The sequence below is a fragment of the Drosophila tropicalis genome, unplaced genomic scaffold (genome assembly GCF_018151085.1).
Source record: "Drosophila tropicalis isolate 14030-0801.00 unplaced genomic scaffold, ASM1815108v1 contig_593, whole genome shotgun sequence".
Classification (NCBI taxonomy): Eukaryota; Metazoa; Arthropoda; class Insecta; order Diptera; family Drosophilidae; genus Drosophila; species Drosophila tropicalis.
In genome coordinates this window covers 7,536,645-7,549,428 of record NW_027173070.1, presented here as the reverse complement: position 1 = coordinate 7,549,428, position 12,784 = coordinate 7,536,645, and the positions used below count along the sequence as shown (strand labels likewise).

Below are 12,784 nucleotides of genomic sequence, written 5' to 3'. Positions count from 1 at the left end.
AATCCTTTTCCTTTCTCTCTCTCTCTCTCACTCTCTATGTGTGTGTGTTCGAGTGTTTTATGTAAGGATTAAATCGTTTTGATGTCCTTCAAGAAGGTAAAATTTCTAATTATTTGCTGCTGGTCAGCCAGTCGGTCAGCCAATTGGTCAATTTCTTATGTGAACACATTGAAAACTTTGCCAACTATTTTATGCCTGGAAAAATTTCTTAAAAGATTACAAAACTCACACACACGTACACACATACATATATGCATCAACTAGTTAAACAAATGTATATATAATAAGAAACTTGGAATTTTCAGCTTGTAAATGGATGGACGAAATGGAGAAGGGTGGCTTTTCTGGTTATTATCCTCCCTTTCGGCTAATAACCATTTATTTTCAACATTCAATTTAAGCAATGCCGAGAGAGAAAAAAAAAACCAGAGAACTGGAGAAACGAGGCCAGTGAGATTGTCAGAATTTGATTATTATACCCTGTAATCAGAAGGTTAACGAGAAGACTTAAATTATCCTAGGATAGTGAAAAGTTTCGGGGAAAAATGCTTTGTTTCTTGGTTGGTTTGGTTTTCCTTTCATGATATCCACTTATTGAACTATTATTATGTGACTTTGACTTGTTTTATTAAAAAGTAAACTTGGCATTGGGAAAATTCCCTTTCTTACTTCTTGCAGGGTATTTCAAAGTCGTGTCGATTACTTGCATATCGAATTATTATTATTATTTCCATTGCCTTCAATTCTCAGGTTAATAAATCTTAAGCCGCGTGGCTCGTGGGGAACAAGAAATAATTCTATGTGGAAATCGTTTGTCAGCTTAGAGGTAGAGAGTCAATGTCTGGTCTTGCGAGTTGGTGGGGTTTGAAGGTTGTGCTCTTAAACGTTATTCCTTAGTCCTTTCCATAGCTGCGACTGCGGCTGCTTGGCTTTCGCCTCCTTTTTAAATTCAATTTGTTTTCTCTCTGGCTGTCTTGATTATTTTTCCACTGATAATGCTAATAAGGATAAGCCTCCGTCTACGTTGTCTGCTGCTTCTCTCGGACCAGAATGTGGATGATAATGATGGCCAACTTAAAGTTTGTGTTTTTGCCAGGGGAGGGAAAGCATTTCATTTTAAATGGTAGCTGATGATGCAACAATTAGTGGTATGCTTCATTGGTTGGCTTTAGGCTCTACGAGAGTTTTCGCCACAAAATTACCAAAATCAACACACACACACTTTTTCATTTGGCATAGCTCGGCATAGGCTCTATGGTGCAGGTGCATTCAATACGCTTTTAAATTTTGAATCCTACTCATATGCATTTCACCCTACTGTCCTCTACTCCATCCCCTTTCCATACCATTCCAGTCGAAACTCACATCCGAAATCATGGTTGCAGGGATAATGGATTTAATGAGTTTATTATTTGGTTGCGCCTACACAAAATTCCCATCCATTGTTGTCCTATTCCAAAGGCTCAGTCTACATTTTGGCCAGCTATTTTATAAATGCGTGGCGAATTCGAGCAGCAGAGGAAGGGTCTAAAGGGGGGGGACAAAATATGCGTATAGCATGTACCATTAGCTGAATTTGCCTGCTAATATGTTGAAATAATAAAATGGGGACTAAAAGAAAATATTTTATGGAATTTTAGAAACTCTTTTGATGGACTTATTGCTAAAACAAATAGGATAGTTTTAAATCCTTTTTTACTCATTTGTCACATTGAATTTCCAAGAATTTGGAAGAAATGTTAACGTTGTTTATGGCTCAAAACAGCAAACTCTTTTCCGAAGGACAGGCAGAAATTTCTCTGATGTGTTCAAGGGGTGAAGCTTGTAAGCAAGGACTTGCCAAGGAGTCAGCTTCTATGAAAATTGGTTGGATCGAAGGGAATTGGCCTTAATGATGAGCATTCAATAGGTCATGTGAAGGCAACTCTCTCACATGGCCTAAAATACTCATTTTAGACATTTCTTAACTTAATAATATTTAATGAGTGTGCAATTGTATTGTTTTATCTGACTATATAATATACATATATCACAATGATTCATTTATTATTATTTTCTGTGATTATTTAATGAATTACAACTTATCCCTCATTTGTTTGGTGCCTTTTCAACCAGTTTTTCAACTTTTTTCCCTACTTACACACACAATTGATGTATTTATTTTTAATGCCAATTCGCCCTCAAATGAGGTTTTCATGGCAATTAAAAGATTTGCATGGCCAACACACACACACACACACATACATACATACACTTGCTCACCCACAATGAAAATCGCATATAATTGGGTTGAACTGTGTGTGTGTGTGTATTGGCCAGCCAGTTCTTTTTGACTTATTTCGAATAAGTTTGGGCCAACCAGAATGCCAGAAATTGAAAAGCGCCAATGCCAATCGGCTCGCCAATCCTCTGACCCTATTCCCCTCCCATATGCACTGATCTCTTCCCCTCTCTTTCTCTCTCTCTTACTCATTTTTGTGCACTGCTTACAATTTTTATAATTGGAATAATTAATAATACCATTATGTTACGGAGGTTTGGGCTTTAAGCCTATTTGCCTACTATAGAACCCCCTCGCCTTACCCCAATATCAACTCCCAATTCCAGTCGTTCGATCCGATTCGCTGCAATTGCAATTTTCAACTTTGATTTGGTTCCAAAAAATACATTTTTTTGCCAAAAATAATATTTAAGTAGATAATGGACAGAAACTAGTTTAAATTCAAAAAAAAAAAGAACCAAAATAGACTGTTCAAGGGATGGTTAGATGAGCGGAGTGGAGCGGTTGGAGAGCGGAGGTTGGGTTTGGGTCTAAAATGCCTTTATTAATTATTTCATTTAAGCAGTTTAAAACCAAATGCTGTGGCTAACCGCATGAACAATAATTTATTATAATATATGTATACATATTTAAATATTTTTTTTTTTGGGGAGGGGTGGAGAAAAAATATGTTTTAATTGCTTATTTAAATATTTTGGAATACGATTTGCACTTGTGAGTTGAGTTAAACCGATTAGTAAACTGATTTTTCCTCCAAAATGCACATTTTTGCAAAAAAATGCATCATCATTGTCATGATTTATAATAATAATATCTAAACCCAAATCATTTTTGCATTTTATTTTGCAGCCAAATCACTTCCATTGCATTGTGTGGTGGAATCTGTGCATTCCCTGCACGCCTCCCTGACCATAGACAGTCGCCAACCCTGGAAGAGGCGACCCAATATTGAAACAGACAGTTATGTGATTATAGCCGCAGCCACGCCCTGGAGCGAAATAGTTCAGACAGCCCTACAACGTTTGGGTTACTCCCAAGAGGTGGCCAATACGGCAAGAGGTGGGTACCAATTGAAACGAGACGCTTTCGAGATTTATGCATAATGTGATTTCTGTCGCAGGCTCTCTTATTATCAAACATTGGAAACCCATACCATTGGAACAGATCTCCGACAATCCGGCTATACCAGTTAGTGATATTCTGGGTGAGCTTACCTCGGTGATCACTTTGCGTATTGTCATCCTTAGGGCCAAGACCTCTCCACTGGGTGAGATAAAGGATAAGTTGCTTAAGTTGCTTGTGCTGCAATCACATGCTGTACTCCGCTCTACAGGATGTCCCCTGGACGAGGTAAGTTTTTGGCAACTAATTAGACATTCACTTTGAACTTTCACTTTGATGGGGGGTAAAACATTTTTAACTAGTACCTAAGACACATGATGAAATGGCAAAATTCTATAATGATTTATAAGCGGTTTACGAGACAAAGCGCACACCCACACGCACACAGAGAGAGTGAGAAAATCAGCGAGGAAAGGAGGGGGACGAGTCTTGGATATTATCCGATGTCGTCTTGAAAAGTAGCTAAAAACTTTTTGCCAAAACTCTCGAAACTCAAACCGCTAATTTGCGGCAAGTGAGGCATGAAGACACACACACACACACTTACAAACACGCACACATGAAGTTGTATTTCTTTCTTCACCTCACCCTTATATCTACCCTTTCTCTATTTGCATCTTTGCATATGAAAATCATTTGGTAAATGTTTTGATAATGACTACAAAGCAAAAATTTGTTGCCTGTTAAGCCTGCGAGTGAGTTTCGAGTTCGAGTTCATTTATTTGGTTCACTTAACTAATCCTTTTTTGCAATAGTTTTCAGTTTTTAATCAGCTTTACGCTTATCGTCAGCTTTCCTTCTCTGCCTTCCCCATCACTTCCCTTACTTTCCCTCTCTGTATTTATGTATATCTCTTTGTCTGTTCATTTCACTTTATTGAAATCAGCTTGAAGGCTTATGAAACTATTCCAAAGGAATTGAGATTTAGGCTAAGGATTTATTCTCAAGGTAATAGTCAAACTCAACTGTGCTTGTAATTCAAAAGCTAGCAAAAATCATGTCAGTTTAATAAGAATTGTTGAAACTGTTAAAGGATATTAAGGACTTTATGCACAACTTTAGTTGTTTGCAATTTGGCTGCATTTCGTTTAAACAACAAATTATTTAGTCACGATCAAATTTGTAGCTTCTTTTTAATTAAAGTAGTTGGGATCGAAGTGATATATACTTTTGGGCTTACAGTTAATTACTCTTGCATATTATGAGTGGAAAATCTTAACTTTTAGACGAAATTTGTTTCATTTAACATCCAAAGTTTTAAGCTTATTCTATGATAGTTCCTTTGATTTGGGGTTTTTAATCAAGTTTAGTACAGACTTGAATAGATAAAGAGATAATAATAAGAGGAGAACAATTTGTAACCAAAACATGTGATCATATATGTATGTATATAACTATTTTTGAAATGTTCAGCCCCTTTAGTCTTTAGAAAGGATCCTTGATAATGGCTTATCCTTGGGAAGAGCACTTGTGACTAGAAAAGGTTATGTATTTTCTCTTACATTCATTCAATGCTTAATAAGCTCTCTCTTCGTTTCTCTCTCTTTACGGTTTTACGGTCTCCCTGGGCTCATTTTGACCACCCAACATAAGATAGAGTAGGTGGCTATCAATTGAATGGGAGGCTTCTATCTCCTACAGATAATCTTAAAGCATATTTCATTAAATTTTAATTTTAATAAAGATTGCAGAAATGCTAAAGTTAATTTTGGCCAATTTAAGATTTACTTACCTTTTATTGCGACTTAGCCCATCATGATCGTGTGGCGTTCCTTTCGTTATTGCACTCACATGACCCACATTGAAGTGTGTGTGTGTGTGTGCGTGTGTGTGATGGTGGTAAGGGGAACCCAGGCTAGTCAGCGGCTTCTCCTCGTGCTTTTGCTTACGATTGATATCATTGCATTTGGATCATAAATCACCCTAGTTCACTATCATCATCAAACAGAAATCACGGCCCGAAATACCCTTCAATTGATATTGTGACTAGAGTTTTATTGGCCCTGATTAATATTAGCAAAGCAGTCTTTTCCTCCCTCTCACTCCCGCTCTGGCTCTTTCTCCCTCTCTAATCACATGATAAGCATTTTCCATAATTCTCAATTGTTACGTGTGTGTGTGTGTGTGGGTGTGTGTATGCCTGTGTGTGTGTGTGGTGAAGACCTAGTGTCCATCTAGGCAGAGGTAGCCATAGAACATTACAAATACGCGATAGGAAAATCAATTTAATAATACCCCCGAACCCCAAAGTCGGCATAAGACAACGCGTCAACCCATTTTATTTACAATTAGGTGTCTGTCCCATACCACCCTTTCTGTGTGTGTGTGTGAGTGTGTTTCGAGCAGCTTAAGTGATTTGGGGCGCCTCCTTAGCTGATAGCAAATACCAACCAACGAACAAACCGACCAGCCAACTCATAGAGACATTATCTATTCTATGTCCATGAGCAGAAGCTCACGTATTTGGGTGACGAGCAGAGTAAAGCTAACAGGAGTAGGCGGAGGAGAGAGATAGAGAAGGAGAGAGTTGTGGTGGACTAGTGTAGAATAGAGCAGAAAGCCATATCTTTTTTTGAGCATTTAATTCATCGGTAGCCGTAATATTGGGGCCCCGAGTGAATTCGAAATATCTATCTGTATCTGTATATACCTCGAACACAAATTCTATTTCTGTAGTCTGTTTCACTATTTGTTAAATTCAATTTTAATCGCATAAGCTGCTATGTCGTTGCCTATCGGAGGGAGACTATCTACCTATCTATCTATCTCTCTATATAGAAGAAGCGCGGACAGCACGGAGTGGCAAAGTAGCAAAGCGTCAGTTAATATCAGTTGGTTTTGATGGGGGGCGGGGCGGAAAGGGGTTTTCTGTCTGTTATGTATGCAATATCTATCTAGCTGTTGCCATATGATATCTATCTATCGGTTACCTATCCATTTATGGCTAAGTAAATCCCAGCACTTGAGGGCTCTTACCCGACTCGACTTTATTCCTGGCGTGATTTTTATGACGAACGCTTACTCTGTGGTGTCACCATTGAACTGAAGGTCTTTTCAGTCCAACAGGGCTTATAACATTGTTGCCCAACAACCAAATGAAAGACAAAGTTTCGATACCCATAAAATAAACTAGAAGAATTTTTAAAAGTCTCAACTAATATTTAGAATTTAGTTAACCAGAAATCGTTAACTATAAAACCCATTCTTAACTTTTCCCCCTGTTTGACCCTCTTGTAATGTTCTTCTATGTGTCTTTTCCTTTGTATTCTTGTAGGTGACGCTCTCCCAGATTTGTCGCAGTTCGCATCAGAATACGTATGCCATGCCCGGTGGGGATATATCGGATGATTTGCGTCGCAAATTCGATCAATGGTGGTCGAATCAACTTTCTCCCCAGGCCACAGCCATGACTCCTAAAATGTTGCCCTTCATGACAGCGCCGTCTTCTGTGCCGGTGGGTGCAGGACCCAATGAAATGGTCGACTTTCCTGTGGGAGTGGGCACTGCAGCAATGGCTGCGGCTGCCGCAGCAGCAGCTCATGCCGGTTCCATGGGCAGTCGAGAGAGTTTGCTGTTGGCAAATGAGGCAGTGGCTGCTGCCCATCATCCAAGTGCTGGACAGGGTGGAGCAGGGGGTGTGGCTGCAGGTCCCGGTCATCATTCTAGCATGCTTGTACATCCATCCATGCATCCGGCCATGCATCCATCGATGCATCATCATCATCATCATGGAGGGTCGCATGCTCCGCCTCAGTATGCCAATCAGAAGACTCGCATGCGAACCAGTTTCGATCCGGAAATGGAGTTGCCCAAATTGCAGAAATGGTTCCAAGAGAATCCCCATCCATCACGTCAACAGATTCAGACCTATGTGGTTCAGTTGAATGCATTAGAGTCGCGTCGAGGTCGCAAGCCTTTGGATGTCAATAATGTGGTCTACTGGTTTAAGAATGCTCGCGCAGCCCAGAAACGGGCCGAGATGAGAGGCAATGTGACCACGACCATGAGTGCTCTGGGACACGCGGCCATGAATGGTTATCTGAGTCAGCATCATGGGGCCCAATTGGGGCAGAACTCCAGCTCGAGTGCTGGTAGCCAGCCCAGCATGAGCATGGGTAATCTATCGGGCATGTCGCATGATTATCTCAAGAGTCCCATGAGCTTAAAATCTGAAGATATTGATACCATGTCCCAGCATTCCGATGATATGGATGAGGATGCGCCTGTGAGTCGCTCAAATACTCCACAGTTGCCGCTCTCACTGACCACCCACGAGAGGAATCGGAATTCCCCGCTCATGGATGGCGAAGAGGAACACGATGACGATGAGGCCACAGCACCCACAAGGGCTAAGAGTGAAATTAGCGATGTGATCAATGGCAACTTGCATGAGGACGAACGCCAGCAGCAGCAACAGCAGCAGGAGAAATCCAACGATGAGCACAAAGATGACATCTCCAAAGAGCATACGGAAGGTGGACATAACGAGCAGGATCATGAGCAAATACCCGACGATTCGGCTCTCAATCACAACAATAATGAGAATGAGTTGACCACTCCGAAATGCCGGAGCACACCTAAAGAGGAGGAAGATGATCTGGATATGGATGATGATGACTTGGAGGACAATGACAATGAGAACGATGCCAGTCATTTGGATGAATTTCGTTCACCCTCGCCGGCAATGGATGGCAATTTGGTGGCCGCCTCGCACAAGGATCAGCAACTGCCCTTTCCCATGGTACCCAATTCGATGTTCTCGCAATCCTTCATGTACATGAGCCATTACATGCCAGCATTTGGCCAGGCGGCAGCAGCAGCAGGACACACGGCAGCCCATCATCATGCCGCTGCAGCGGCGGCAGCTGCAGCAGCTGCTGCTGGTATGCAACCGAATGCTCTAACCGGGGCCGGGCTCAATCTCTCGAGCATCTCGAATGAGGAGCGACGCAAAAGGAATCGCACCTTCATCGATCCGGTCACCGAAGTGCCCAAATTGGAGCAATGGTTTGCCATGAACACGCATCCATCGCACAATTTGATACTCAAATACACTGAGGACTTGAACACCATGCCCTACAGGTAAGCATCAAACAACACCCAATGTCAGCCAGTTAAGACCCTAAGCTAACAAATTTCGTGTTCTTTCTCTTGTTTGGCATCGTTTTAGGCAAAAATTCCCCCGCTTGGAGAGCAAGAATGTCCAGTTCTGGTTCAAGAATCGCCGTGCTAAATGCAAACGTCTCAAGATGTCGCTCTATGACAGCAGTCAATGTGCCCAGATGGGCGGCTTGGGTTCCTTTGTGCCCAAATACGAGGAGAGGGACTAAAAACTGAAATTCGATCAGTTTTTCCCGCGGGTCTCCCAATACTAATCAAAAACTAGAAGCATTTTTTATGTACATAAAAAGAAAAGCAAACAAAAAGAAGAAAAAAAACCTTTTTATTAAAACTTTAAGTATTATTAGCAGCCACAAATACACACACACACACACACACACACAGTCCCAGTAAGTGGAATAATTAGCAAAAAAAAAAAAAAAACTAATAAAAAAAAACAAGAATAATTAGAGCAAAATAGATAAACTACTTATACTTCTAGCCACATACTAACTTAGGATGTGTTAGATTTAGCATATATATATACGATATGATTCAAATATAATTTATAATCGCAATGAAAATCAACTTCAACTTCAATTCTTATCAAATATTTCATAATTCTCTCTCTATCTCTCTCTGTCCCCCACTATCGCCCTCTCTCTCTCACTCTCTCCACTTGAGCGTTAAAGTTATTAACGAACCAAAGAAAAGCCAGTTTATGTTTTTTTTGTGTAAAATCTGTAAATATTTTATAAATGTTATATACTAAGAATCCGCCTAACTAATTTTTAAGTTCTTCTTCGTTGCACACACACACAAACACACACAACGAAAAACACACAGAGATACACATATCCACCCAATCGAAACGGTATTTAATACCGAAATAAATAATTTCTGTTTCATTTAAGTTTTTTGGCGACAAAACAAAAAAATAACAAATAATTTCAAAAAAAAAATTAACAAATTCATCTGCAATTAACTTAGCTATATACAAAAATGTTTTAAAAATTGTTCCATTAGTTATTTAAGCAGCACCCCGCTCTCCCTACTTCCCTCCAGCATCACAACAAAAACTTAAAAACACAAAAGGAGAATAAAAGTAAATTAAATACAAATATAATATGTAATTTATTACCAAGCATGAATACATACATACATATAGATACCAATACAGACACACACACACACACACACACACACACCCCAAAATTACACTTAAATATACATAGAAACATAAATAGTTATATATTAAATATTCCCAGCAAATTATTAAATGATTCAATAAATACAATTTTAAATGTCAAATTTAAATACTTGAGTTTTCTCTTCAATGGAATTCTAAATTTACTGCAGTAAGCCGAGTAACTGAAAAGGTATCCCGTGTTGCCACAATTCCTACGAAAAAGAGTTGCTCAGTTTGATTTTTTTTTTTTTTTTTTTTTTATTTATTAGTTATGACAATGGAAACACTTGGTTTTTTATGCTCCTATCAAGATTGTCCAGTCAAGAAGTCATCTCAGCTTTGCTCATCCCTTATATGAACTGCAGTTTGTATGTGTGTGTGTGTGTGTGTGTGTGTCGGTGTGTGTGTGTGCGAGTGCTGCCATTGTTCCTCTAGTGGCCATATTTCTGAAAGTCCCACTCCCGATTATCCAGGGGGCAAACCTGCCGGGTCTTCAGCCAACGTGAAATGCAATGGAAATGAAAGGCATGATTACAGACGCCCCACGCCGCGGTGCACTCTTCGGTGGTTGCCGATGCCTGATTCGCCTGGCACTCAATACACAGATCCATGATGTGATTGCGGCAAATGGCGCAATTGTCCACAACAATGTCCCAGGCCCAAAGTGCTACAGCATTCCACTTCTTGACCTCGAAACGTTTCTTCTCGCCAGTGTCGCTTGTGGAGGGAACCTCGATTTCTTCTTCATCAATATCCATTGTAAATTCAATACAATTGATTCAAATTAAAGTTAAATACAAATTAAGCTCCTTTCTCGACAAAACGTGACAAAGCAATAAAGCACTTGCTGATGGGAACAGCATTGATCTAATATCGATAGATCAATTAATGAAAAAATATCGAAAGCATAGATGCTGCGAACCTCGATATACGATATATCGGCATTACTAGATTATCGGACCTCAGATTTGGAGATTGTGTGGTGTTGTTTCTTATGGATGGCCAAAGTCCGCTTTGTAAACTTGCCACTTGGTCACCACTTTCTTTTCTTTAATTTTTTTAGCCTTTTCGAACGTTCTTTAAGTAGTTTTAAAAGTTTGAAACTTTTCTCAATTTACAATACATTGATGCAAGACTTAACAAAAGATCGAAATATCGAGGTAGGCAAATGTCGATTTCTTTTCCAGCTCTATTATAACTCTCCACTATCGATTAGGTTCAGCCGGTGGGCAAACTATCGACCATAAATATCTAGAAAAATTCGCCGACACTACCTTGACCTTTGGTATCGTTAAAACCACATCACAAGTTTTTTTTTTTAAGTCATCTTGGTAGGCGAGAAAAAAAGTTGTCAGATGATTTTTAACAGATGTGTCGAAAAGTCTTGAATTTCTTCATTTTGTGTTCAGCTCTCGTTGTGACTTGACCTAAAATAAATTAATAAGTTTTCCTTAATATTACAAAGTCCTATCAAGAAGTCTAACTTCCTTTTTCCAAACGGGTAAGTCTATTACATACAATTTGTATCATTTACTCTCAAGTAAATGGACATTTTGTATAAATTTCCTACTGCAAAACAATATACAAATTACTAATTTGTACCAATAAGGGGAAAAGAATTTTTGCTCCGATTTTAGTTTTCCGTTTTAGTTGTAACAAGTTGATGCCTAGCAACTCGCATTTCTAGGATTTCAAGATGTCATTTTCCTTAAATCATTTCAGGAACAAAATTTATTTTCCAATGCGTAAGTCTGTCCATTGTGTAGAATTTAAATGTATCTACATATAAAACTATTTCAGCAAATAATATTAGGTCTGTTAACTGGTATCACAGATCTTATTGTTAAATTTGGCTTTCCTTTCCTTAATATCTGAATTGCATAAAGAAAAATGACTGAAGTCCACTATTATTGACCGGATAAGTGGGTTTATAATGACTATTTTGTTGCCCACAAGGGAAAACTTATTTTCTTTTTTACTGGTAAGTCATTAGTTGGTCTAGGATTCTTAATTTTCATTACCCGTTAATAAGTCCAAGTTTTCTTTTAATTTCTTACAGCGAAACATATTGAATAGTGGTTGTTTCTTTTTCATTTTCCTTAATTATTATTATTGCCATAATCTTCGTTATTGTTGCCATTACCAGTCTAAGCTTTTTCCAGAAGTAATTTCTTTGTGAAGTATTTCGTTTCTAACTGGTAAGTTTCATAGTTCTTTTGTTTCAGATGTTTAGTTTATTATTATTTACCCATAGGTAAATCAGAATTTCATACAATTTCCTTTGTTTAAATTTCTTACAGGATGCTTATTCGTACTATCAAATGTGATCAACGATAGAGACAACTTTTGATGTACAGCGCCGTGGAACATTGCTGGCTTTCATTTTCCTTATTAATAATTTGGCTTTCCTTTCCTAAATATCTGAATTGCATAAAGAAAAATGACTGAAGTCCACTATTATTGACCGGATGAGTGGGTTTATAATGACTATTTTGTTGCCCACAAGGGAAAACTTATTTTCTTTTTTACTGGTAAGTCATTAGTTGGTCTAGGATTCTTAATTTTCAGTACCCGTTAATAAATCCAAGTTTTCTATTAATTTCTTACAGCGAAACATATTGAATAGTGGTTGTTTCTTTTTCATTTTCCTTAATTATTATTATTGCCATAATCTTCGTTATTGTTGTCATTACCAGTCTAAGCTTTTTCCAGGACTAATTTCTTTGTGAAGTATTTCGTTCACAATAGGTAAGTTTCGTAGTTTTTTTGTTTCAGATGTTTAGTTTATTATTATTTACCCATAGGTAAATCAGAATTTCATACAATTTTCTTTGTTTAAATTTCTTACAGGATGCCAATTCGTACTATCAAATGTGATCAACGATTGACACAACTTTCGATGTACAGCGCCGTGGAACATTGCTGGCTTTCATTTTCCTTATTAATAACTAAGATAAATGTCTATATCATCATCATCTTCATCATTGGTATTGTTAGATAACCGTTATACCCACAGGATATGATATTCCAATGGATTGAAATATATACTTTTGTCTTCTTTTATAACAATTGTGTTTTTTATTCTATTGGAT

At 38.4% G+C, this 12,784-nt stretch overlaps 2 protein-coding genes and 2 long non-coding RNA genes across 5 annotated transcripts in view; 3 read left to right on the top strand and 1 right to left on the bottom strand.

Annotated features, from left to right (window-relative positions):
• The window catches only part of dve (SATB1_N and homeodomain domain-containing protein dve), a 48,880-nt gene extending 39,899 nt beyond the window's left edge, over nt 1-8,981 (top strand). Inside the window, exons 3-6 of the mRNA XM_068291078.1 lie at nt 3,131-3,340; nt 3,402-3,631; nt 6,678-8,485; nt 8,574-8,981. Coding sequence (XP_068147179.1) covers nt 3,131-3,340; nt 3,402-3,631; nt 6,678-8,485; nt 8,574-8,733 — 2,408 coding nt within the window. The 3' untranslated portion in view covers nt 8,734-8,981. The remainder of the gene's footprint in view (nt 1-3,130; nt 3,341-3,401; nt 3,632-6,677; nt 8,486-8,573) is intronic.
• Nucleotides 8,982-9,958: 977 nt separating this feature from the next.
• Nucleotides 9,959-10,468, bottom strand: LOC137577291 (RING-box protein 1A-like). The gene has a single exon (XM_068290720.1). The coding sequence runs from the start codon at nt 10,448-10,450 to the stop codon at nt 10,124-10,126; it is 327 nt and encodes a 108-aa protein (XP_068146821.1). The 5' UTR covers nt 10,451-10,468; the 3' UTR covers nt 9,959-10,123.
• Nucleotides 10,469-11,055: 587 nt separating this feature from the next.
• LOC137578312 (uncharacterized) lies at nt 11,056-11,508 on the top strand. Of its 2 annotated transcripts, none has more exons than XR_011032574.1 (3): nt 11,056-11,193; nt 11,310-11,437; nt 11,493-11,508. It is a non-coding gene; the product is annotated as an uncharacterized lncRNA (long non-coding RNA). The 2 variants fall into 2 exon arrangements; XR_011032573.1 differs by having other exon boundaries at nt 11,302-11,437.
• Nucleotides 11,509-11,835: 327 nt separating this feature from the next.
• LOC137578172 (uncharacterized) lies at nt 11,836-12,755 on the top strand. Its single transcript, XR_011032548.1, has 4 exons — nt 11,836-11,890; nt 11,993-12,223; nt 12,302-12,440; nt 12,543-12,755. It is a non-coding gene; the product is annotated as an uncharacterized lncRNA (long non-coding RNA).
• Nucleotides 12,756-12,784: the final 29 nt, after the last annotated feature.